The sequence below is a fragment of a genome, unplaced genomic scaffold, assembly GCF_019419815.1.
Source record: "Pyrus x bretschneideri cultivar Hongxiangsu unplaced genomic scaffold, Pyrus_bretschneideri_v1 Contig15, whole genome shotgun sequence".
NCBI lineage: Eukaryota > Viridiplantae > Streptophyta > Magnoliopsida > Rosales > Rosaceae > Pyrus > Pyrus x bretschneideri.
Window position 1 is genome coordinate 4,698,831 of NW_025999446.1, and position 25,759 is coordinate 4,724,589.

Consider the following 25,759-nt stretch of genomic DNA (forward strand, 5'->3'; position numbering starts at 1 on the left):
AATCTTGGAGGTCCATACTTATTTTGCAGCACCACATTCCTTCCCTTTGAACCCAATGTAACTCCAACCAGCTCTGCCACCATGTCCACCCCTACCTGCACCCACCACCGCCACCAATTCAACCATTAAATTAACCCACTTCACATCTACCTACATCATTCAAATTTAAATCAATTCTAAGATTCTAAATTACATACAGAGCATCAATTCTAAGAATCATACACAAGCAATTGTACCTCTCACAGAGCTGCAGAACCGTGTCCCTGCAAAATCAGCGGTTCATAAGATGTAGGTGATACTGAATGCAATCAATTACATGCAAGACTGTCAAGTTCAAGCAATTGCTTAATCCAAAATCTCTAAACACAAAAATACCCAATCGATTGAGCAAACACCATGAGCAACAACAAAAAACAGAGGGATAATTTCCACTGAAAGATAATAAAAGATTTACCCTCACTTCCTCATGCTCTGAAATGACGAAAACATAGAAACCCAACAAGAAACCCCTCAGACTTCCAATGCCAAAACCGATGATTCCAAAAAAATTGAAACTCCCATTTTTCTCTACTGCTTCAAGAATCTGCAGACAAAAAAAAAAAAAAAAAAAAACAAAAAGAACAATAATGGAATTTTAATATCCAATAAGATTTATCCAAATTAACATAAATTTATTAAACCCCATTAACGAGATTCGTCCAAATTAACAAAATTTAACCTAAATTGAAATAAATTCATCAAATACCATTAACACAAACCTAATTAATAGGCTGTTGGGGTTGGAGAATGGGTCGTTGAGGGGGGCCTTTGGCGGCGAACGCAGTGCTTATTCGCCCACTTGAGTAGGCTTTTGGTGGCGAACGCAGAGTACGTGGCTGGAAACCCACAAGGGAGCAGAAGACGAGAGGGTGAAGGTGCGACGAGGAAGAAGAAGGCGAAAGGGTGACGGGGCGAAGGCGCGAAGGAGAAGGGAGAGAGCAGGACTAGCAGTCCGCTCGTTCTGGAGGGTTCTCGCTAAGACCTTCTAGCGAAGGTTTTAGTCGACGCGAGTCCCAGTTAATACCATTAAACATAGTCCTTGTTGCTAACAAACATGGACTTGGACTAATTATTAGTCTAGTCTAGTCTAATAAGGTTTAGTGAAGGTAAACAAACACACCCTTAGGGTATGTTTAGGTTATGGACTTTCAAGTCTAAATTGATTCAGGTCAAGCTAGAAACGAATAGATTACAAGTTTCGTTTCATAATTCTTTTTGCCCTCAATTAGCCTAAATGTCTTGGAGCTTAGATGCCTTTCACCCAAACATAGTCTTAAAAGGGTGCGTTTGTTGCACCAGACTAAATTAGACTGGACTAGTTTCAGATTGATTAGACTAGACTAAATTAGATTGACTTGGTGAAGCGTTTAGTGTAGTGTTGGACTACAAATAAAAAAAATACTATATAATTTTTATTAAATTAAATTTCTTTTCTATCAAAATTAATTTCTTCCTACAATCATTCTCCCAACAAACTCTGGTCTTCCCCTTCTCGATTTCTCCGGCAAGCTCCTCCACTTACCTTTTTATCTCCACAATATCACCATCTTTCTCACTTATTTTATAGTTATCTTAACTTTTAAAAACTAATTAATTTTCTCTTTCAATCTTATTAGCAACCAAATCGCGTGAAAAATGAACAGATTTCCCCAACCTGTAACCAAATAATCAAAATTGAACAGATCTCCCCAACCTTCATCGTCAACCTCTCGATCTACTTCTTGTCAGCGACGCCCATTGACGGTAGCATTGCCAGGTCCTCCATTAACTCGCGATTTTGGCCTATAGTAGAGCCACTTCAGCTCTCCCAGGTTAGGCCATGGAAAAGCAAGCACCGCCGATGAGCTAGCCATAGTGACGACATAATAGAAGAAGAATGTAGAGTGGATGTCAAGGTGTAGCAAGCATCAGCCTCATATTCCATTTTAGTCTCGCTTAATACCAAACGAAAGCTCCGGACTAAATAACGAGCTTTAAGAAGCACATAGGGATTGTTATTCGGAGCGAGTCCCATTTATTATGTCACATCTCGACCTGGGCCCCCACCATATCCCGGGCTCGACTCCTCCGTAACACGATATTGTCCGTTTTGGGCCCCGACCACGCCCTCACGGTTTTGTTTCTAGGAACTCACATGAGTATTTCCTAGTGGGTCATCCATCCTAGGATTGCTCTCGCGTGAACTCGCTTAACTTCGGAGTTCCGATGAACTTCGAAGCCAATGAGCTCCCAAAATGCCTCGTGCTAGATAGAGATGGGAATATACATATAAGGCTTACATGATCCACTTCCCTGGGTAATGTGGGATCTTACAATCCATCCCTTTTAGGGACTCGACGTCCTTGTTGGCACACTTCCAGCCTGGGATTGGCTATGATACCAAATTGTCACATCTCGACCCGGGCCCTCACCACATCCTGGGCTCGACTCCAGCATAGCACGATATTGTCCGCTTTGGGCCCCGACCACGCCCTCACGGTTTTGTTTCTAGGAACTCACACGAGATCTTCCCAGTGGGTCACCCATCCTGGGATTGCTCTCGTGCGAACTCGCTTAACTTCGGAGTTCCGATGAACTCTAAAGCCAATGAGCTCCCAAAAGGCCTCGTGCTAGGTAGAGATGGGAATATACATATAAGGTTTACGAGATCCACTCCCCTGGGTGATGTGGGATCTTACATGTTATAGTCCAGAAGCATACCAAACGTAGGATTATAGTCCTACTTAAGCCAGTTCAAGCCATTCCCTCCTAAGAAGGTGTAACAAACGCACCCAAAGAGTCTTCGCTAACGTATATCATATATGTATGTACTGTATATTTTAAAAGTTTTGTAACAACATTCGATGTCATCTTTAATTACTTGAATCGGTATTAAACTTGCTCAAATTCATGATCTTTTTCTACATTTCACTAACACATACAAAATTAAAAAACATATGGCCTATTATTTTTCGTATTCCAATAATTGAAACGTTATGAATTAGATCATTATGGGGGAATTGTTGACCATATTTTAATGGATGTTTTCAGGTGCTTTGGCGTTTATCAGTTGATTGGGTAAATTGTTGCATCATCTCTCTGTTTCATGCATATTCGTTTTTCTCACATTTATGCAAAGGAAATTAGGTGATAGATTCTTTAGCTTTGGTGTTTATTACTTTAAGATTAATTGGTGGGATTCTTGTCCACCGTGTGCAACTACGACACTTGTCATAATATTTCGAGGCTTCAAAATTTATGTTTCTTTTAGGAGTTGTCTTAATTGATTTCTTTTTTCTAATAGTCTTCTACATCTTGTTAAGGTAAGGCTTCATGTCTCCTCAAATTTATTGTATCTTTGTTTTTTTTTTTTCTTCAATAAATTAACAACAATATTTTTTTTTCCCGTGATAGCAGTACTAGAGTAAAAGTGACATTATTATTATAGATAAATAAATAAAACTCCTATGTTATGGTTAAAAATTTTCGCAATGAAACCTAGACATCCTTCATTCAATAAATAAATCAAGTAAAGCGAAATTTTTTCTACTTGATTATAAATGGAAAACTTTTAGAGTGATATTTCTATCGTCATTTTGCGTTATAAACCTAAAGACAGACAATAGTTTGAGTGGGTCAATTATAATAAATTGCGACATATTATTTTATAAACATATGATATATTCTAATATGTAAAAACACGTATTAAATATGTCTGAATTAATAACACTGTGACGATATGATAATCGGACCAAAATATAACAGGACATTACTTCGAGTGTGACTTACGCCAAAAAATTTCTGTTTCTAAATGTCTCAATCGATTAGAACAAAAAAAATGTCTCAGTATTTAATTTCTTTTCCAAAACATTGAGATTCACAAATCCACCACCACTCTCTGCCTCTGCAGCCAAAAAACAGAACAAAGAAACTACTAAATCACACATTCACAAATTACGTGTTCAATCTACCTCATACTCCATGCCAAAACCAAAACCCCTGTTTTTAACCCACCAGTTTTTTAAGGGTTTTTCTTAAAAAAATAAAAAAAACTAATTTTACTTTTTACTAATTACACCTGATTTCACTTTAATAACTTACTGCGCCAAACAGAACGCCCTGCATTTCCCGAGAAAATGCCACAATTTTCTCTCCCATCAAACAAGAAAATAAAAAATAAAAAATAAAAAATAAAAAATTACAGCGAGAAAAGAAAACAAAAAACAGTAAAGTCCCACAGATGGAGATCACAAACAACAATCTGCATCCCATAATCACAAAATAAGCAAACCCAAAAAACAAAAAGAAAAAAAAAAAATCCTTAGATTTCCATCTCAGAATCTCTGTCCTTATTCTTCAATTTCTCCAACAAAAAGAATACACCCTTTTGTTCCAAAGTTCAAATCTTTCTTCCAATTTCAGATTCAAACCTTCAACAATCTGAAATTTGCCCCCACTTGTCATGTACATGTACATTTCTTCCCCTCTCTCTCTCTCTCTCTCTCTCTCTCTCCAAGTTTATTGAGAGGTTTCATGTTTGATTGGTGAGTGCAAGGTAATTTGAATGCTCTCAGAGTTTTCCATTGTTGTTGCTCTTGCTGGTGTTGGTTTTTGGAATCAGAATCTGGGGACCCACATTGCCAAGATCTGATTTTTATCCAATGCCCTCAATTTCAAACATCTCTCTCAAGAAATTTCAGAAATTGCCTCTGTCTTCCTCCAATTTGAGCTCAAATCTATGACACAAATCTAAATTAGGGTTTTTTTCTTCCGCAATTTATAAATTATTTTGCTGGCAAATTATGGGTTTGTTCTAAAGCTTCCGTCTTTGTTGATATTTTGATAAATTTTCACAATGCTCAAGCAATTCCTCAGTAAACTGCCGCGGAAGGCCTTGAAATCTGACGAGAGGCCGGAGTCGCCGCGGACGAACACGCCCCGCTCCGGGAGCCGGACTGGGCCGTCTGGCCTCGGCGGGGGCACCCCTCGATCCAACGGTGCAAATAGCTCGGGCCCGGGTAAAGCGAATGCCCCGAAACGCATGTCATCTGCGGTGTTTCCGGCTAGCGTGGTGGCCGGAATCGAGCCTCTGGTGCCGTTCAAGGACGTGCCGACGTCGGAGAAGATGAACCTCTTCGTTAGCAAGGTGAGCCTTTGTTGCGTAACGTTTGATTTTACGGACCCAACTAAGAATTCGATAGAGAAAGATGTTAAGAGGCAGACATTGCTCGAACTTGTGGACTTTGTAGCAACTGGGTCGATGAGATTCAGCGAGCCTGCCATTTTAGCAACCTGTAGAATGTGTGCCATTAATCTGTTCAGAGTTTTCCCGCCAAATTACCGGTCGCGTTCCAATGGTGGGGCGGGTGAGAACGATGATGATGAGCCCATGTTCGACCCCGCCTGGCCGCATTTGCAGATTGTGTATGAATTGCTGCTTAAATTCGTGACTTCTTCGTGTCTGGACGCGAAGATTGCAAAGAAGTATGTAGACCATTTGTTTATTTTGAGGTTGCTTGAGTTGTTTGATTCCGAGGATCCTAGGGAGAGAGATTGTTTGAAGACCATTCTGCATAGGATTTATGGCAAGTTCATGGTTCATAGGCCATTTATTCGCAAGGCTATCAACAATATATTCTATCGCTTTTTGTTTGAGACTGAGAGACATAATGGGGTTGCTGAGTTGCTGGAGATATTTGGGAGTATTATTAGCGGGTTTGCGTTGCCCTTGAAAGAGGAGCACAGGGTATTCTTGTGGAGGGTTTTGATTCCTCTGCATAAGCCGAAGAATCTGGGGTCTTACTTCCAACAGTTGTCCTATTGCGTCACGCAGTTCATAGAGAAGGAGCCAAAGTTGGCTAGTGTTGTTATAAAGGGTTTGTTGAAATATTGGCCGATAACAAGTAGTCAGAAAGAGGTGATGTTCTTGGGTGAGTTAGAAGAGATTTTGGAATCGGTTAACATGGTAGAATTTCAGAAGATCATGGCCCCCTTGTTCTGCCAGATAGCATGCTGCATTAACAGTTCCCACTTCCAGGTAATTTTCAATTTTAGTGTCTCATTTAAAGAGAGTTCTATTTATTCTTCGCTTTGACTTGTATTATGTTTATATTATAGTAGATTTTGGACCTAGAAGTTTTAGGATAACTTTTAGGAATGCAGACATTTGCATTGAGGAATTTGATGATTGCTTCTTGTGTTTCTCAGGGAATGCGTATATTCTTGTCTTAAGCTCATTCCTCGGAAAACAATTTACAATTTACTTGTGTTTAAATGTTTCAGGTAGCTGAAAGGGCCCTGTTCTTTTGGAACAACGACAACATTGTCACCTTAATTGCGCATAACCGTCAAGTAATTCTGCCAATCATTTTACCAGCCTTGGAGAGGAACTCTCATAACCACTGGAACCAAGCAGTTCTTAATTTATCTTTAAATGTCCGAAAGATGTTTGTGGAGATGGATGAGCAGCTATTCCTCTCCAGCCATGCCCACTTCATGGAGGAAGAAGCAAAGCAAAGCTTGGCAGCCAAGAAGCGAAAGGAAGCATGGGAACAGTTAGAGAATGCAGCTAGTCTCCAGCCAGTAACCGGAAACACTGCTGTTCTGGTAACGCCTATAGCAACCTCAATCGCCTGTTAAAAATTAACTTTCGAATTGATGCTATCGCAGCCGATGTTTTCCCTTATTTCCTCCCTTTTTATGATGGTGGGGAGTGACAAGATTACGGGAAATGTATGGAAAATGGCTGTAGTTTCAGGGTTGGGATTGTATTTTTGTAATGGTCCTGTGACAGCCAGTTGTTGTAACCTTGTTTTTTGCTTCCCCAGAAAGGTGTTTCTGGGGGAGGACTTCCCCACAATTTTCTGTACTACTACTAGCTTAATTGACTGATTCCTTTTTAGCCCTCTGTAATATTTGATGTTCAAGAGCAGCTAACATGTAACGGGTTTGCTCCAACCGTGGCGTTCCGATCCATGTAAGTCGTTCTCTTGATGTTCACCTATGTTTTTATGAAAACTAATTATAGATCCATGTGTTTGTCAATGCCAAATTATTGCGGGCACTTTTCAGTTATGGTTCTCAGATCTTCTGATTTAATGGGTCCCTATAAATATAAAGCTACCTGATATAATGAAAGATATGAAAAATAAGAGATAACTAGGTAAGGTGGTCACATCATAATCCATGATGGGTTCCCCTGTTGGTTGGCATGTTGTTTGACAAAATAATTTTGCAACGATGAAGACTTTCATGCACCTGTTTCATGAAACCTGGGTCACATTTGCTACATTGTGCGCCTCATAGATGGTCATCAACGTGAAACAACTATTTCATACAATTGGTGCATGAAAGTTTTTCTCCTCAACGTGGAACACCATTGATGTGTCCATTGCAATTGCATTAGGTTAATGACTCATAACACAAGGGTTTTCAACATCTTGAACTGAGTAGTTGGTTTGTATGGAAAGTTCTTGGATTTTGGCTTGTTTGGGATTACTTTCGTAGGAAGCACTATGCCCATAAGTACTTTTGTTGTAAGTGATTTCATTAGAATCCAAATGCTTCTTGAAAAAGCACTTCTAAAAAAATTCACGTTCATTTGAAAGTGCTTCTTAAAAAACATCTGATAGGTGTTTCACCATAAAATGATTTGATGATCCAAAAACTCTGATATACACATATCACCTGCAAGCATATTACCGCAGTTACTTATTTTGATGAAGATATCAGTACATGTTGTATCAAATAGAATCACAGCAAAATGATTGATAACTATTTTCAACTTTTTTTTTTCTTTTTTCCCATATATGAAGTTCTAGATACAAACAATCAAGGAGCCACATTTCCTGCTTGAAACTTGCAACCCAAGTCACAGTAGCTCTTAAAACTTCCCCCATGTGGTGAGAGGTTTTGGTACATTATTTTGCCAGGAGCCAAATACATAATTGTTTGTCCTAATTGTGTCTTAATCTAGAAGAATTTGAGGCTCCAACGACAGATCTGGAAGCACCAGAAACATTAAACAACAAAGGAAGGGAGGGCGGGCGGACGGACAGACGGACAACAAAGTTAGATGGAAGGTTAAAGAATTTCATGTTGGAGATCTGGATGTCCCTCAAACTCTAAGTACCCGAATGCAGAGAGCTTCTGCTAGTTAATAAATATCCGTCACGATTCAGCTCTTATAGAAGAGTTAGCAAATTATTGATCTTCGAAAGAGTGAACCACCCGTTGTTTGGAGGTCAATGCAGCCACTGACTTGAACTGTCAAGACAATAATTTGAATCAGAATACTGAATCTAAATGAAGTGAAACTAGACATGAGTTTTAACATTGAAGTGCTGTTTCTAAAAATCGTCTTCTGACAAACGTGATCAATCAGAAAACAAACTTATATAGTCCTAATACCTTCTGGTGTTTATACTTCTCACGAATTGTATTTAGGAGGCAACCAGTGGTGTTCAATTGCAAATCTTCCAGTGCAACAACTGTAGTTTTGAGCTGTGAAGTTTTGTACGAGGTGTAGTGCTCTAAAGTGGGGTTCTGCAAAACGTAAACCTGACATTCTTCAGACAATTTTCAATGAGAACAAAGTAAAAAACCTCAACTACGAGAGAGGCACAGATTTGCAGACCCATGGATGGTCTGACTGATTGAGTGTCCATCTGGCGAGGAACACAGCGGAGGCAGCTATGAGGGAAGGTAGGAACTTCAGGAAGCCGTATTCAACAAGAGCCAATTCTGCTAAATAATTTGCCAATAACTCCAGTTCAACACAAGGAACCTGCATAACAAAGTAATTGAAATACAACTCTTTTCTTGTAAGGTAATTGATTTTTCAGAAGCTAAGTGCGGACAACTTATAACTTAGAATACCTTATAAGATGCTTGAGCTGCATGAATGAACCTCCTGAAACCCAAAATTCGGTTTATTCAGTTCACTTCAGACGGCGTTTTCTAAGGAACATAGATAAACCTTGGTGAGTGCATTACCTAAGAAATGTTTTTATGGTGGGAACAGATAACTGGAAGTGCATGAAATTTAGAACTTGACTCTCCATTTTTAATACCTGCAAGATTTAATCAGGAAGTATGTGACTTAGTACGTAACTAGTTATACCAATGGAAAAGAGTTAGAACGTAAGCATGAGGGTGGGCATTGCCATGTGAACTGCACACCAAGGTTTTGCTTTCGAATTATGCTACGTAAACAAATCAAAGTTTTATGAGGTCTAACGTAGACAAAGTTTATGACTAAGAACGCACCTCCTCTCTTGAGTAAGTATTGTCTGTGATGATGCAAAATTCTTCCACTTGCGGTGCACATATTTCTTCATACTTCCTTTGAGTCATAAGAAAAATACATAAACCTCAGTTAATGTAATGATAAAATAATTAAAAGAGGAGTATTGTCATTGCTTCCTCATCTACACTCATGTGCCAATCCACATGCAACACACATATATACAGAAGTTTGTCGAAGTCTACCAAAGATGATGCCATCAGATAGCCCGAATAAACATCAATCAGGATCTTTTTTATTGATAATTTAACAATAAGACACTCGAAAGCACCACCTATGCACCTAATATAGCACTTACGAGGCAATTAACATGCAAGTGACTCCAAGCAGCTGGAGCCTTTGCTTTTCAATATAATTTTGAGAGAGAAACCGATCAATGAGATTTACTGTGAGGTAAAGTGTATCTGGAACGAGCTTATATTCTTCAGAAACCTGAAAGAGACGTAAGAAGATATTAACACTAAAGCATATGTTAACGGAAAATATTCTTTAGTAAATGGCGAAGGAATAGTTCGCTTTGTGCTCAACGGATGGCTCCGTTGTGAACCGAAAATATTGCCTATCCATGAAACAATAAAATTCAGATTTTCTTGACTAAGACAAAAAGCTCCTTTTGAATTCGGTAAGCAACCACACAAGGGTCATTTTAAATGGAACAAAAAATGGCTCAATATCTGCAAAACAAGAAGAAAAGTTGGACTTTATACTTCGGGACTGAAGTCCAGGTTTTTCAGTATCCCTATTAAGAAGAGATTAGCATGGATGCCCTTAAGCAAAGGCACACCATATCGTAGAAATATCAGAGCCATTTGAATAAGTACCTCCACAAGCCAATCAATCAAAATTCCTCGCATGCTGGGAGTGATATCCTGCTGCAATCTTTCCATATAATCAGTTGATGGTCTTCGCACTACCTGAGGAAGAATAAATTTTCTCTAAAGTCAGATTCAATAACGTTCCTGACGTTATTTTAGCAAGCACAGATCGCCCTTTCCTTTACTATGCACCAGTATAATTAGATAAATTGTTTCAGTGTTTAATATATAGGAAACCTTACACTTCTCTGTCCTATCAATTCAAGCGAAGAATCAATATTGCTATAAGATTACAATTAATAATGTCATGCTGTACTAGAATTCTGAAACACTAACCTCTGTCAGGCAGATATTGCTGTAAATATCAGGGGCATACAAGCTGCACGCTAGAGGATCCTTTAAGTTTGAGTCAATATTCACGATGTCCAGGACATTTGAAGATCCCACTATCTCTCCAACCATATATTCATCTGCATGGTAAAATCAAAACATCATTATCCTTTGCTAAAATGATTTCAAGTTTCCCCTTCTCGTTTTAGACTTTGCAAGCATCACTCTAACAAAGTATAGGCTCAGGCACCAAAAACTAGTCAGTTTAAGAAGATAAAATATACCTTTCTTTTGGGGGTTCCAAAGTTCAGCAGATTCGGCGGGAGCCTGTATTTTAAGCATTAAATCTGCTCCTCTATGTTGTCCCAAGGTATGACACATACCCTGGGGTACTGGCTCTTTTGGCAGAGTGGGCTCTAAGGGTTCTGCCACCCTTATTTTGGATAATTCCTCAGCTAACTTTGCTTTTACATCGTCTTGAACTATTGGAATTGCTTCAGAGACAGTTGAGGCCACCTTAACATTCTTTCCAAGTCCTCTTCTAGCCTGCTTGTTAGTCTACCGGTACCAACAAATTCTAAGTTAGAATTACTTAAAAAGTACTAACATAATAGACAATCAAGCATATCATCGTCCCCTTTGTCAGGTATAAGGGTAACGGTTCAATTAATTCGAAATCATGTGAGGTTTCTTGACAAACATAAATATTCAGACACAATTCAGTACTTTTGCAAGTAGGGTTAGAAACCAAAACATTCAAATGTATACCTGAATCTGAGATGCATCAGTGCAATTAACATATGAACTTTCAGAGGTGATGTTTCCTACATCCTTAAGCACTGCCCTTCTTTTATGCTGCAAGCCAACATTAGCAATTGCAGATGCTTTGTTCTCATCTGATGCTGCTCTTTTGGAAATCGCTCGAAGACCATGCTTCTGATCTTGTTTAATGAAAAGTTTCGAGGAGCAGAGTTCCTCACTGGATGCGCCAAAGGCTTTAGACCGTGCTCTTGTGATTCGGACATTAGGGTCTTCAACTTTGGCAGCATTTGCATTTTCCTTATTCATATTTGCCTGCCTTGTAGAAGAGCAACGAATAAATTCAGTCGGAAACCTTGTTCATGGAACCTGCATTTTCAAATCAGTTTATGTCAACAAGAGTTACTGTGCATGTTTTCACAAACAAAACAAGCATAAGAAATCAGCCCGAAAAACAATTTTCGCCGAGTACAAAGGGGCAAAAACGAAATGCCCCTTACGGTCCTCTGCAAAATTCGATTGCATTTTATGCAACATAAAGATAAATCGAAGATTTTTTCCATTGAAGCAGCAAATTTTTTACTTTGACAAAACCCACAACAACTTGCAATGTCAAAGCAAAACAGGGGATTCAGATGAAGCTATCTCAAAAGGGTTCCCATGCCATAACCACAAAACAATTTTCTAGCTTTGCAAATTCGATCACTTATTATTTTGTAAATAAAAATTTAAGAAAATGGGAAGAAAAAGAAAAGCTTTTTAATTTCTCATCAGCCATTGGTTGTTTTTAATTAAATTAAATGAGAAACTGGGATTTTTAGCGTTTCCAGGTCCAGAGCGCATGAAAGACAAATGTTTAGCAATCTTCTATTCCTCTGACACATTTTCCCAGCAACCAAACAGAAAATTAAAGAAGAAAAAAAAATACTACTTTACCAAAAAAGGAAGAGGCCGAAAACACTGCAAAATCCAGCCCCAAAACCCTAATTTCTTCAAAATTCCCACCTCCCACCCCCATCCGATAGTAAAAATTCACAAAAAACGCAGTTGATAAAAAATGCACCAAATTTCAACCGATAAAAACGAAAAAATTTAAAAGGAAAAAAAAAACGTAAGGAAGATAAGGACACCAGCGCCAGATCCATGAAGCGAACCAGCAAGCGTAAAACGACGTGGTTTCGTGAGAATCTGGCAGTGGATAACAGAGAGAGGAGGCTCAGACACTTGGAATGCATAAAAACTGAGCCTTTTTGCTGGTTGGTAGTGAAAAATGAGTGTGGGAGCTGGGCTTACTATGCTTGCGGGAGCTCCGACGACGGCGACGGCCGGAAGAGCTCGGAGGAAGAAGGAGGGGGTCCGGAGGCTCAGCTTTGGAAAAGGAATTGTGTGGAAGTGACAGCAGAAAGAGACAGACTGTGTGTTGATATAAAGGGAGTGAGGGGGAGGAGCGTGAGCGGGACGGGGTTTATAGTTTGAACTTCCAAAATTCCACATGGAAGCCAAAAAGCAAAAATATTTTTTGTTTTATTTTATTTTTTTGGTTATTTTGACTTATTGTTATTTCTCTTTTTAACACATGACGATGGAAATGATAATCATTGGATTTGTGTTATGAATTTTTGGTTTTTGTCGACCATATGGTATGTTATGTTAGCAAGTTGTTAATCAGGTTGATTGCGATTTTGATATAAATATAAAACGATGTATTTTTCACTTTAATTTTGGATATATGAGCTCATACCGAAGCACGAGAAATTGTGATTGTAATATTATCCTTATATAAAGGAGTTTTATTAACGAACAGGCTCAAGGGGGCAAAAACATATATGTAAGATAAATAGAAGATATTTTACAATGTGCATCGAATACAAGGCAAAATGTCACATATCATTATACAATTGGAATGACACTTGAAAAAAAAAATATTCCTCCAATGTACAATAACATGATTACACGTGACGTACCGTCTCGTATTCCGAACACACTGAAAAAATCTCTCGGTAGATATAGTTAAAACATTTACATCAAACCTAAGATTATTAAATACCCAAGTTAGTTGTACCATATTCAACGATGATAAACTCCTTAACGAATCGTTCAAGGATGAAACGATTTTCACGCTGCATTACAAGAACAAAGCGCATTACCAAATGTGGTTTGTAGGTCTTTTTCTACTGAGCTCAAGTTTTATATGATTTGTAATATTTAGATAAGGAGTAGTATATTATTAACAATATGACCTCAAATTAATGGATTTATTTATGCTCTAGCAACCAATCTGAATTGAGTGTTCATAAAATAATAAACATTGATCCAAAATTAATTTAAGAAATATTGACCCAACTACAAGCAACAATGCAAGGGCACGCTGACCTCTAAAAATGCGTCCTAATAATATTATCCTATATATGTAAAGGGTTTGAAAGGTCTCAATCACCTGTGTGCTAGTGCGTGCTAGCGCTAGTGTGCCAAGAGAAGGGGCCCCAACTCCAAAGTGGGACTTTGAATTGAAGGAACCCTAGCTACCCTAGTCTAGTTTTGGAGGTCTCACATACCCGTAATTTGTTGGATTTGAATTCAATGGCCTATTCAAATGTTCAAATCTCCAAAACCATTTTTTCTTTGAAATAATAATAATAATAATAATAATAATAATAATGTCAAATTTAAATATTACCCCAAATTTTGATTACCAACTAATAATGAAGGAAATTATTATTAGCACTTCAAAAATCTCATTTGGCACTTCAAACTTTCTATAATTAGAAAGAAAAATACATTTATGAGGAATGCATAATGAGATTTTTGGAATGCTAATAATGGTTCTCATATTGAAATGTCATATATATAACAGATAATACAAGGGATTAATATTACAAGATAAAACCCCTCACACAATTTATGCTGGGTTAATAATTAAAAGTCATGCCTCTACAACTACATGTGTAATATATCAGAATACTATAGGCTAGTTTGGTATTGATGTGCTTTAAAAAAAGAAAAAAATTATTTCTATTGTATTGTGAGAATAAACAACTGTAAAATAAAGTTATTGAGTGTTTGGTAAACTTTTTCTGTAAAAATGCTTTTAATAATAAAAAAAAAATTGTGTCTGAGTGTTTGGTAAACTTTTATAAAAATTGTTTTGAATATGTTAAATGAACAAAAAGAATATGGTATTTAATGTGATATAATAATTGTCAAAAACAATAATGTTGAGCCAAATATTGTAATTTTGTAAAACATATAGGGGTATACTTGCCATTTGAAAGTTTCATTAAGTGAGCATTGATTACCGTGCTTTGAAAAAAAAAATACTCATGATAGACCCTGTTTCTACGTTTTTATGTTTTTCTACTTTCATTGATAGTGATTAAAAAAAAAAAAAAATTGTTTTACCAAACACATTTAATGTTCAAGATTTTTTAACAAGTTTTTTTTTTTTTTTTAAGTACCACAATCCCAAACAACCCTATAATTGCTTGCCAATTTAACCACAAAAGTAAGATTAATAGCTTTCTTCCCAGAGTCAATCTAAAATTAGAGCCTCTTTACAATGATCATGGATAAAATGTAGTCAAATAAAAATTATGGACTCGTTTGAAAGTGTTCTTAGAGAACAAAAAGCATTTTTGGTAAAAATATTTTTGAAACCAAATCAACCAAAGTGAATCCTGAAAAAGTACTTCAAGTGTTTTTGGACTCAAAAACATTTTCTCTAAAAGTATTTTCAATCATTTTAAAAATATTTCCAAACGTGCCATGTATTGTCAATTTTATTAAACAGTAATGGAAAAGTGAGGTTTCACAAAATGTGTAAATTAAAGGTGTTTTCAAAGGAGGAAATTGACAAAAGTCAAATGAATTTCATATGAAAATCTAAACATTCAATTTCCAGTGGGGTTTTCTTTCTTCAATATTGACAACCAATCAATTAAAATTTGATTGGAAAAAGGTCCAGCGTGGCACCCACCATGTGTACGTGTGAGTGCGAGATGAGGTCCAAAGCAAATGGTTAATTTCACCAGAGATGGAAAGTGTTAGAGATGTTTTTGTAATTATTCCCACAACTTCAGGTGGAAATGTCTCTAATTAATTCCTTAATTACCATTAACTAAGATCTTTTATTTATTTGTAAGAATAAATGTTTATGGGCACTAATTTATGGTAAATTTCTGTTTTTTTCGTTTTAACCTTAACTATTGATAAAATTAAACAAAATAAGGAAACATTAAATATTCGTGTTTGAAATTATAAGGGAAGAAAATATGAGAGTAAATGAAAGAAAGACACTGAAGAATAATTGACATTCATGTTTTAGTCATTTTGTTGGTAAAGCTATTTCTGTATAATTTTAAAATTGTTAGTATATTTTCTATAAAAGTATTTATTAGTGGTTTTTTTTTTTCTATAAAATGATTGTTAGCAGGACTTTAAATTCTAAATGAATGAGCCCTTAAATTTTGAATTAAGTCAGTCTATATATATCACTGACGAGAAAATCTATGTAAAATTTTTCCAAAATCTAGTGAAATGCTTACCAAATCTAATGAAAAATTGCACAAATCTAATGATAAGTTACCAAATATGAGTAAATCTTATTGTCAACACTCAACAGTCAAATATCTGATGAAGGTTTTATTTATTTATATTTATTTTTAAAATAAATAATATAATAATAATAATAATAATAATAATTGTTGTCACAAAGCCCAACCAGCCCACTGTGGTCCATTGTGGCCCTCTACGCTATCCTACGAGGTGGGCCCAACAACTTTTCAAACTGTGAAAGTCCAAATCCAAATCCAAATCCAAATCTTCATGGGAAAAATGTGCTACCAAATTTCCAATAAAATATGAATTTGTTTGAATGATGAATGAATAATGAGACCAACATTGACTTCAAAAGGTGGCAATAATAACAAAGAATTTGGATCATTGGATGTGCAAAAAGTGCTAATAAAAAAAATATAAAAAAGAATACCAAAATGTAACTTTAGATGATGCTCCGCTCCGGGAAGAGATCCCCTCTGGATATCTCCCACTAAAGCCACATAATCAATTAATTTGGACCTTTAAAATTTTATCCAACGGTTAAAATTATTATAATTTTTTTAGGGGCCTCCTTTTTGTAGCTGTTGGATCAAATTTCAAGGGCCCGGATTAATTGATTATGTAGCTTTGGTGGGAGAGATCCAAAGGGGATCTCTTTCTCTCCGCTCCTATTTTGAAAAAAAAAAAAAACACGCGTGAGGCTATTGCGGTCATGTGACAGTATTAAAACATGCATGAGACTATTGCGGTTATGTGACAATATTGAGTGACCATACAGTTTAATTATAGATGACATGTGACAAAATTTAATTTAAAATTGATTGCCATCTTTTAACAGAATGTTTTGCTAGTTGTCACTTAATTTTGTCAAATGGTCATAAAAATTCAAAGAAGTCCTCGCCCATACCTTGCTACCTAATAGTGTCGATGAGATGGGTGAGGAGGATAACTTGGAGATCTTGGGATGTAACCTAAGTTCTGAAATTAGACTACTATGGTGCCTAAATTAGGTTGGGGAAAATAACTTGGAGATGTTACGCTAATGTAGTTCAACAAATGAGATCACATGCAACCATGAGTCTAATAGAATAAATTTAAAGGTCATAGTACTCACATGACATGTAACAAGTAACAAGGTGTATCCTCCATTTCTCTCTCTCCCTCTCTCATCTCTTACAATAAGTCACAAGAGGAGTGAGATATAGAGTAAAAAATGTATTATCCACCCTGATATAAGCAAGTTTTTCTCCTCACATGGCTCGCCCCCAATGTTTACATGTGATCTCGTTATTGGTTTGTTGTATTGTATTGGAACGTACTGTGAGTTAGGGAAGGAAGCGTCATCTTAGTTCTAAATTTGCTATACGTATTTATACTCATCAGTAGAACATGGTGCCATTGCTCGACATGTTACTTTACTGAGGGAATCCTTAGAACAACAACCTACAACAATCCACAATCTGAAAGAAATCTGTTACAAAAACAAACGTTTTCAGTGCAGAATCGTTGTGCCATCCTATCCTAACAAAAATGTATCGTTTGACAAAAAAAAAACTCTTGTGTCTATATATGAACGAATTTCTGAATCTACGACACAAGAAGATTTCCCACCTAGTTTTGGAGTTAACTTCATGCAGCAAAACTACATGATGTTGGAGAAAGCATTATTGTTTTCCAGGAGATTAAAAACTCAGGGGGCACATAAGAGAATGTCGGTTTCATCTACACTAGTAACAACATGAAAGAAAATTCCAAAACCAATTGGAAACGTAGGATGTGACACAACTCCTTATAGACGTTGTTTCTCAATGAGGATTATACAAGTTATGAATAAACTATCGAACTTTTAGTGCATCAATCATCACAATAACTAATAAGATTATGATAGCGAGAGATTCATAAATAGAAAAGAAACCACAGGAGTGATAAGTACCTTGCCAGAATTTTCCTTATTTCCCACTATAGTTTGACAAGCAAGTCTCCAAGATTCTGATTTCTATATGTTTCAACTAACGCCGAAATTACTATGTATGGGCTTCAAATGAAAATTGAACAGAAGCTAAAACGAAATTCGAAGAGGAAACACAAACTACAAGGAAGTCATTCGCACGATTTGAAATAAGCAAACACATTGACCTACTTGGCATGTAAGAAATGGGGTTTGAGATTAGTAGCCGGTGAGTATTGGAAAAAGTATAGTGTTAGAGAGAGAGAGATAGAGAGAGAGAGAGAGAGATATATATAACTTGCCTTATTCAAATATTTGAGTTCGGGATTTGTTCTTTGATCTTTCATTCAAAAGATCATTTCCATCAATAATCTGCACAAAAACCACAAATGTTTGAGTTCCGCATTTGTTCTTGTATTATTGAACTCAACAAAGAAAATTGACAGCCTTCCTCCACCTTCCGTACATTCCAATTTCAATTGAAGAAACTTAAGAAGACGTAAGAATATGAACGATCGAAAGTTCATACCTCAACTATACAAGTCCCACAGCTTCCACTGCCTCCAAGTTCATCAGTTTTCCCTATCCAAAATTGCAATACCATTTCAAAATACATTCAATCATTTGTATTGTATTTCACAAATTTAAATATCATTATATCGATACAGTGTGATAAAGTCAAACTACGTTTACAATTGGTGCATAGTTTTGTGGATTTTTCACTCAAGAACTTGTAGTTTCAGTTTTGGCAATTGAAGTCTTGTAGTTTGTTAAAGATTCCAATTAATGACAATCCGCTATATTAATCATTTGAACTTTATGTTTCTTTTGGTTAACAATGGGGCATCCAGCCACATCAAACTTGATGTTTTTGTCACAAGATAAACATGTGGGGAGCAACATTGACCCTTTGGAGCTGAGTAGGTTCACCTCAAATCACCAAATCGTACTCAAATCCGACATGAAAATTCTTGACATAGTGTTCCAAAGCTGAACAAATCGTTGTTAATAGCAGCACGAAAGTTTTAGGTTAAAGACACACTTTAAAAGGTCAACTTTGCATCTCCACTTGTTAATCATTTGATATAATGAACCTCATATTTGTGATGACCAGAGTAAATGGAAGCAAAGGAAAGATTAAAGAGGAAGTGGGAAGAAGTAGAAAGAGAGAATTTGTAATTGAAATATTGCTTTATATTTTATGATATCATAAATGGCAAGTACATGTTAGCTTTTATAGAAGCCTCCTTACACTTTCAATTACAATATTACCCTTCTAACAACTTAGTCATTATACCAATATTTCTAACTAATTCAAACCTTATAACTACCTTATAACCAACCAAATCATAACAACACATATTGGTTATTACTCCCCTCTCAAACTTAGATAGGTGTTCTTGAACATCCCAAGCTAAGTTTATTGCAATGTCAAAGAAAAACTAGATTATAAAGACCCTTTGTAAGTATGTCTACAACCTATGCTTCAATGGGAATGTACTGCACCAAAAGATCACTTTTCTGCACTTTTTCTCTGACAAAATGATAGTCAGTGTCTAAGCACCAGTAATAGTCTCTGTAGATAAGGTGCAGCCATTTGAAGATTAGAAAGCTCAGATGTCATATGATTAGTAGCCCCAGAATCAAGCAACCAAAACTCTTGTTGGGGAGCTGAAGATGATCCAATAGTCCTAACATTCATTGCAACCGAAGGAACACCACCTGATGAATGATATTGTTGTGGAGAAAAACCAGTAGAAGGTGGATATTGGGATGAAATGCCAGGAGATTGAACAAACTGAGAACCAAAAGCTTGTGAAACTGAATAACCTTGTGTATATGGCTGATACCCTTGTGAAGGAATGAAAGACTGAGAGTTGGAGTTGTTTCTGTCAAAACATGTAGTGGTTGTATGTCCAACACGATGACAAATTTGACATCCATTTTGAAAATAGTTTAGAGTAAAATGCCCTTTCTTGTCACAAATTTAACATTTCTAAAAAGGTTGATGAGCTTAAGGTGATGACATTGGTTATCCTAAAGGCTTTCTTAAAACCAGATTGAAATTGTTGTTGATATGAAGGACCTCCAGAGAATTGAGATTCAGGGGGTTGAGATCCTAATAATTGTTTCCTTTGAAATTATTGTAAGACCTTGAACCAGTTTGAGACAAAAAAACAAATGGTCCAGAAACAGGCATTTGGGAGAACTGAGTTGGAAAAGGCATTATTGAAGTGACTGTGATTCATGAAACTGTGAAAGACCAGATGAACTGCCCATATTTAGTCTAGACTTGGAAGATTGAGCTAGCATAACAGACATCAAAGGAACTTGCTTTGTAACTTCTTACAAAGTGGACTCATTAACTCTAAGTTGTGAACACAACTCTTTCAAGGAGACAAGAGTTTCACAACCTTGATGGTGTTATACCCATAAGGTAAGCCTCGAAGAGCCACAATCACAATATCCTTATCAGATACGAAGACCCTAACGACAACGAGTTGATCTCTAGTATCCTTAATTCTCTGAAGATAAGCATCGATTGATTTAGGCCCTTTCTGGATATTAGTTAGAGTCATCTAATTTCACAATGCTAGTATTGCCTACACTCGGAATCAAAGAAGAAATAGGTGATTGTGTAAGCCTTAACTGAGCAAGAGTAACCATCATGAAGATACATAGACAGATCAATCACTTCATAGATAAGCAAATCACAGAAACATAATATACAGTAGCAAGGGAGAACTCAAACAACACTTCCCAATTGTTAAGGTTTATATGAACAAGAATCAAGATTCAATTGATCAAGAATTAGCAAACAATCAGAAGAATATCACCTTCTTGAACTTTGACGACTCGACACCATGAAAAATCCCCAAAAACTAGGGTTTCAGATGAACTCCGACGACGACACCGACTTCACCGACAATCACCACAGACAAACACCACCAAAGCAACCGACGACTACAATTTGCTGTAAATCAACGAAGGCAACACTCCGATCAATCAACAAGAAGAATCAGATGAGCGGAAGCAATAAGATCGTCAACCGACGACGCGAGCCTTGATCGGTGAAGATACCATGATAACAATAAGAAATATACGAGCAGAGAAATGTAGAGAGGGAAAGTAGAGAGAGAATCTTGTAAACTGAATGTTTCATTACCACTTAATGAATTAATACAATACATTGACTTGTCTTATAAATACACAGTTATAACTAACTCAAGACTTAAACCAATGATACACATACACATGGTAAGCTGTACATGTAACACTTGGCACTACAATATCCTAACAAATCAACCTACCCAACTCTTTGTTAGATGGATTGGGTTAGGCATGTTTCACGGGATTGAAGATTATTGAATATGTCAACACTATGTTTTTTTTTTTTTTTAAACAAACATTTCAATGGCTAGTTAATCCCTGCTAAACTATTACATGTCTACAAATTAACAAAGATGATTTTAATTAGAGGTCAACAAAATCTTTATTAATTAGCTATACATCAATAACCAATTTTTTTTTTTTGACATAATCAATGACATATTTATAAAATAATTATGCATAAGACAATGAAGCATGCCACATGAGTTTAAGCTACGTAGAAAATAACTATGATACCTTTCCCTCTTAACTTTATCCTATTCCTTATCTCATTTTTTCTTACAACTTACAACCCAAAAATCCGAAACACAAATAATTCACACATTAGATTGAAAGGATGAAAGTTGGTGTCTTGGGTGGGATTAACATGTAGGGTTCGGGAACAATGTGATTGACTAGGATGGAGATAGGAATTACCCACAGGTTCACAGTCGCAACTACAACAATCCTACCCATGTTTCTCTACTATTGCAAAATCAAATCCAAAGTGTGTTTGGTTTCATGGTCTCTTAACTATATTGTTACAATTGCCAGTCCTAATAGTCCAATTTTGATATGTCCACCCTAAAAACCCTAATTGCAAATTTTTGGCCAGACATTTAATTAATTTTATTTTAATCTACGCAGCAATTGTAGTTTGCAAAGAGTTTTATGGTCTGCAATTCATAATCAGGAAATGAATGTAGTGTTTGAATCTAAATGTAAAAAGAGTCGCGTGAGGTGTGAAGAATAAGAGGCATGTGAGTAATGTAAAAAAACAAAACCAAGAAATAGACACTGCAATGCAACGACTGAATCCAATAAAACCAAAATCAGAAAACTGAACTTTTTGAATCTGGATTGACTTATTCCAAAATATAAAAATATGAGAAAAGGGTGTCATTTGAAGTAGGTGCCACCCATAATGGTAGATTTTGTAATTTTTGTTGCGTGGGGATATCCCCACACCCCTTCTTACATCCCACATTCCTCTCAATTTTCAGTTGTCAGATCAAGTAAATTAAAGAAGATCAAATGACATAAATCAACTTGGGTGGCCAATTAGTACTACGGTCTAGTGACATTCCTCTTCACTTATAAGTGATAGGTTTTAGGTTTGATTCTTGCTAAAAGTGAATTTGAACCACATTATTGGACACTTGTTTGTAATTCCCAAAAGTAATAACTTCCCTGCTTTGTTCACTACTTCTGTAACGACCCGTCCCCAATTATTAAGGCTTTTATAATTTTATCGCGCGAATTTACAAAAATGCCCTTACGTTCAAAAATTCGTACTTCGTTTTAACTCCGAATTTGATTCCGATCTCACCTATGTGTTCGCATCGATAAGTGCTATGGGAATAAAATATAAGAAAAATTCTAACACATGTCCGGACAAAAGTCAACAAAAGTCAACCTTTCTGTTGTTAGGGTTATTTTCGTAATTTTAATTAATCACAACGTAAATTTTTTATACAGGTTGTTACAACCTACCCCCCCCCCCCAAAATTAAGAAAAATTTCGTCCTCGAAATTTCATTACCTTAGGTATTTTATTTTTGTAAATTCACACTATAAAATTATAAAAACCTTAATAATTCGGGACGGGTCATTGCAACTTCCCTCACAACTCAGCAATTAGAATATGTCTATCATTGAATGAACTACTTGAGTTGTGGGCAAGAGTTTAGTATCTAAGGACATTGTAACTGAAATAATTCGTCCAAAATTTTTTCCACTTAAGGAGACCAACATCATATCTATCATTTGGCTATATTCAGTAGAATTTCCAGATTCATACATTCAAGGATAAAGAATTTTCGGAGCAACCATATACCTGAATTTGGAGCCTCCACCCTTATCCTGAATACCCTTGCAGTAGTCACGATTAATGTCACATCCCGGCCCGGGGCGGACCATTTCCCGGGCCCGCTCCACTACCGTAGCACGATATTGTCCGCTTTGGGCTTACCATTCCCTCACGGTTTTGTTTTTGGGAACTCACGAGCAACTTCCCAGAGGGTCACCCATCCTGGGAGTGCTCTAGCCCTCTTCTCGCTTAACTTCGAAGTTCCTACGGAACCCGAAGCTAGTGAGCTCCCAAAAGACCTCGTGCTAGGTAGGATGGGAATATACATTTAAGGATCAGTCCCCTGGGCGATGTGGGATGTCACAATCCACCCCCCTTAAGGGCCCGACGTCCTCGTCGGCACATTTCCGGCCAGGGATAGGCTCTGATACCAATGTCACATCCCGGCCCGGGGCGGACCATTTCCCGGGCCCGCTCCACTACCGTAGCACGATATTGTCCGCTTTGGGCTTACCATTCCCTCACGGTTTTGTTTTTGGGAACTCACGAGCAACTTCCCAGAGGGTCACCCATCCTGGGAGTGCTCTAGCCCTCTTCTCGCTTAACTTCGAAGTTTCTACGGAACCCGAAGCTAGTGAGCTCCCAAAAGGCCTCGTGCTAGGTAGGATGGGAATATACATTTAAGGATCAGTCCCCTGGGCGATGTGGGATGTCACAATCCACCCCCCTTAAGGGCCCGACGTCCTCGTCGGCACATTTCCGGCCAGGGATAGGCTCTGATACCAATGTCACATCCCGGCCCGGGGCGGACCATTTCCCGGGCCCGCTCCACTACCGTAGCACGATATTGTCCGCTTTGGGCTTACCATTCCCTCACGGTTTTGTTTTTGGGAACTCACGAGCAACTTCCCAGAGGGTCACCCATCCTGGGAGTGCTCTAGCCCTCTTCTCGCTTAACTTCGAAGTTCCTACGGAACCCGAAGCTAGTGAGCTCCCAAAAGGCCTCGTGCTAGGTAGGATGGGAATATACATTTAAGGATCAGTCCCCTGGGCGATGTGGGATGTCACAATCCACCAACAACCCGTCCCGGAATTTTAATTCCGAGGACGTGAAGTTATGAAAATGCCCTTAAACGGGACTAAGGGGCGTAAAATATGTTATAACTTGATGATTTGGGGAGTGGGTAGGACCCCACATCCCTCAAATCTCTCCCCCATTTCTGCATCTTGTCTCTCTCTCTCTCCTCCCTCACAAATCTCTCATTCTCTGTCAGTTCTCTCTCTCTCCTTCGAACTCACACAGACCACCCACAAAACCACCCTAAAACTATACCAACGAAGGATCTAAGACCACCATCGTACTCCTGAGGACCACACGAACACGATGGTACCAATTTCAGGTGAGTTTCACTTCGGAAAACATGGATTTCAATTTCACTGTGCGTGTGCACTGTTCATGCACACGTAAAACTTGATGTTTTTGGGATTTTGAAGCTTGTAGGAAGCTTGGTGAGGTCCTAAGGAAGCTCGGAGTGCTTCGTTTGAAGGAAATGGACGTCGGGATCACGAACTGTAAGTTTGGCCGGAGCTTTCGGGGCTTTTTCCGGTGAATCCATGCCGAGTTAGGGGTCAAGGCAGGTATGGATGTGTTCGTCTCGTCAATACCTTCATTTTGATATAAAGAACGTCGAAAATGGTTAAGAAATGAAGAAGTTATGACACTTTGAAATTTACCCAGAAATTCCGGCAAAACACCCACCTCCGGCGAAACCAGTCCGGCGACGCGAGGAAGAAGACGCGCGCGTGGGCAGCGCGTAGACAGGGCGCGTGAGAGCTCCAAATTGAGTTCTAAAAATTGTCACGTGTTCGTGACGTCGTGTAGATCACCGTGGTATATTCACATACCCAAATTGAGCAACGTATGAGAAAGTTATTGACGAATGTTTGGTGTATGTGCGTTAAATAACGTTAATTTGGTTACTTTTTGTATAGGTGAAAATTATACAGAAGAAGAATGTAACCAATCTAGGGGAGGCTCAGGGACCTACGAGACGTCGATGTGATCTGTGAGTGGGCAGTTTTGTTTTCCATATATATATACTTGACGTATTTCCCAGAAAACGTATTTTAAAAGAAATACGAATTAAATATCCTGTCATATATGCATCGTATTTTAATATGTGCATTACCATAATTATGCATACTGTTGCATGGTGCTGAGGAGGCCCAGGTAAGCTACATTTGATATACGTATGAAATACATTTTATATACGTATGAAATACATTTGATATACGTATGAAATACGTTTGGAATACGATTGAAATACTATGGAAATACAAATGAATTATGATTGTGATATGATTGAAATATAATTGAGATATAATTGAGATACGATTGAGATATTATGCTGATAACGATCATGAGATATGATTGAGATATGAAGAATGATATGATAGAGATGTGATAGAGAGCTCATAACCTGCACCCCCAGTATGAGTGCTCCCGCCCTGAGCAGGGCACAGCCTTCACGTGATGTTCACCTCCCCGCACCTTATGCTCAGCTTGGATCCAAGCTAGGTGCACAGCCTGTCGTACAGACCACATTAGGTGGTTCCGACTCGTAGGTGACCCGCGATTATTCGCCCAGCTTCACGTGATCGTAGCACTAAAGCATACACAGCCTGTCGTACAGACCACTTTAGGTGGTTCCGACTCGTGGGCAGGTTCAGTTGTTTAGTTATTGAGATTGAGATTTGAGCTCTAGATTCAGCCGTACAGGTCACTTTAGGTGACTCCGGCTGCCAGATTATATGTTATTGGTACGGTTTATACCTGAGCACTTGCATATCATT

The 25,759-nt window shown here is 37.6% G+C and overlaps 2 protein-coding genes across 2 annotated transcripts; one reads left to right on the forward strand and one right to left on the reverse strand.

Annotated features, from left to right (window-relative positions):
- Positions 1-4,210: 4,210 nt before the first annotated feature.
- Positions 4,211-7,062, forward strand: LOC103962008 (serine/threonine protein phosphatase 2A 57 kDa regulatory subunit B' kappa isoform-like). Its single transcript, XM_009374666.3, has 2 exons — positions 4,211-6,055; positions 6,301-7,062. Exons 1-2 carry the CDS (start codon positions 4,874-4,876, stop codon positions 6,655-6,657), a joined length of 1,539 nt encoding a protein of 512 aa, XP_009372941.2. The 5' UTR covers positions 4,211-4,873; the 3' UTR covers positions 6,658-7,062.
- Positions 7,063-7,781: 719 nt separating this feature from the next.
- Positions 7,782-13,091, reverse strand: LOC103966004 (cyclin-A2-2-like). Its single transcript, XM_009379119.3, has 12 exons — positions 12,520-13,091; positions 11,236-11,595; positions 10,752-11,025; positions 10,474-10,607; positions 10,144-10,236; positions 9,621-9,754; positions 9,286-9,361; positions 9,013-9,089; positions 8,896-8,929; positions 8,654-8,803; positions 8,428-8,562; positions 7,782-8,283 (listed from the first exon to the last, which is right to left on the reverse strand). Exons 2-12 carry the CDS (start codon positions 11,533-11,535, stop codon positions 8,221-8,223), a joined length of 1,470 nt encoding a protein of 489 aa, XP_009377394.2. The 5' UTR covers positions 11,536-11,595; positions 12,520-13,091; the 3' UTR covers positions 7,782-8,220.
- Positions 13,092-25,759: the final 12,668 nt, after the last annotated feature.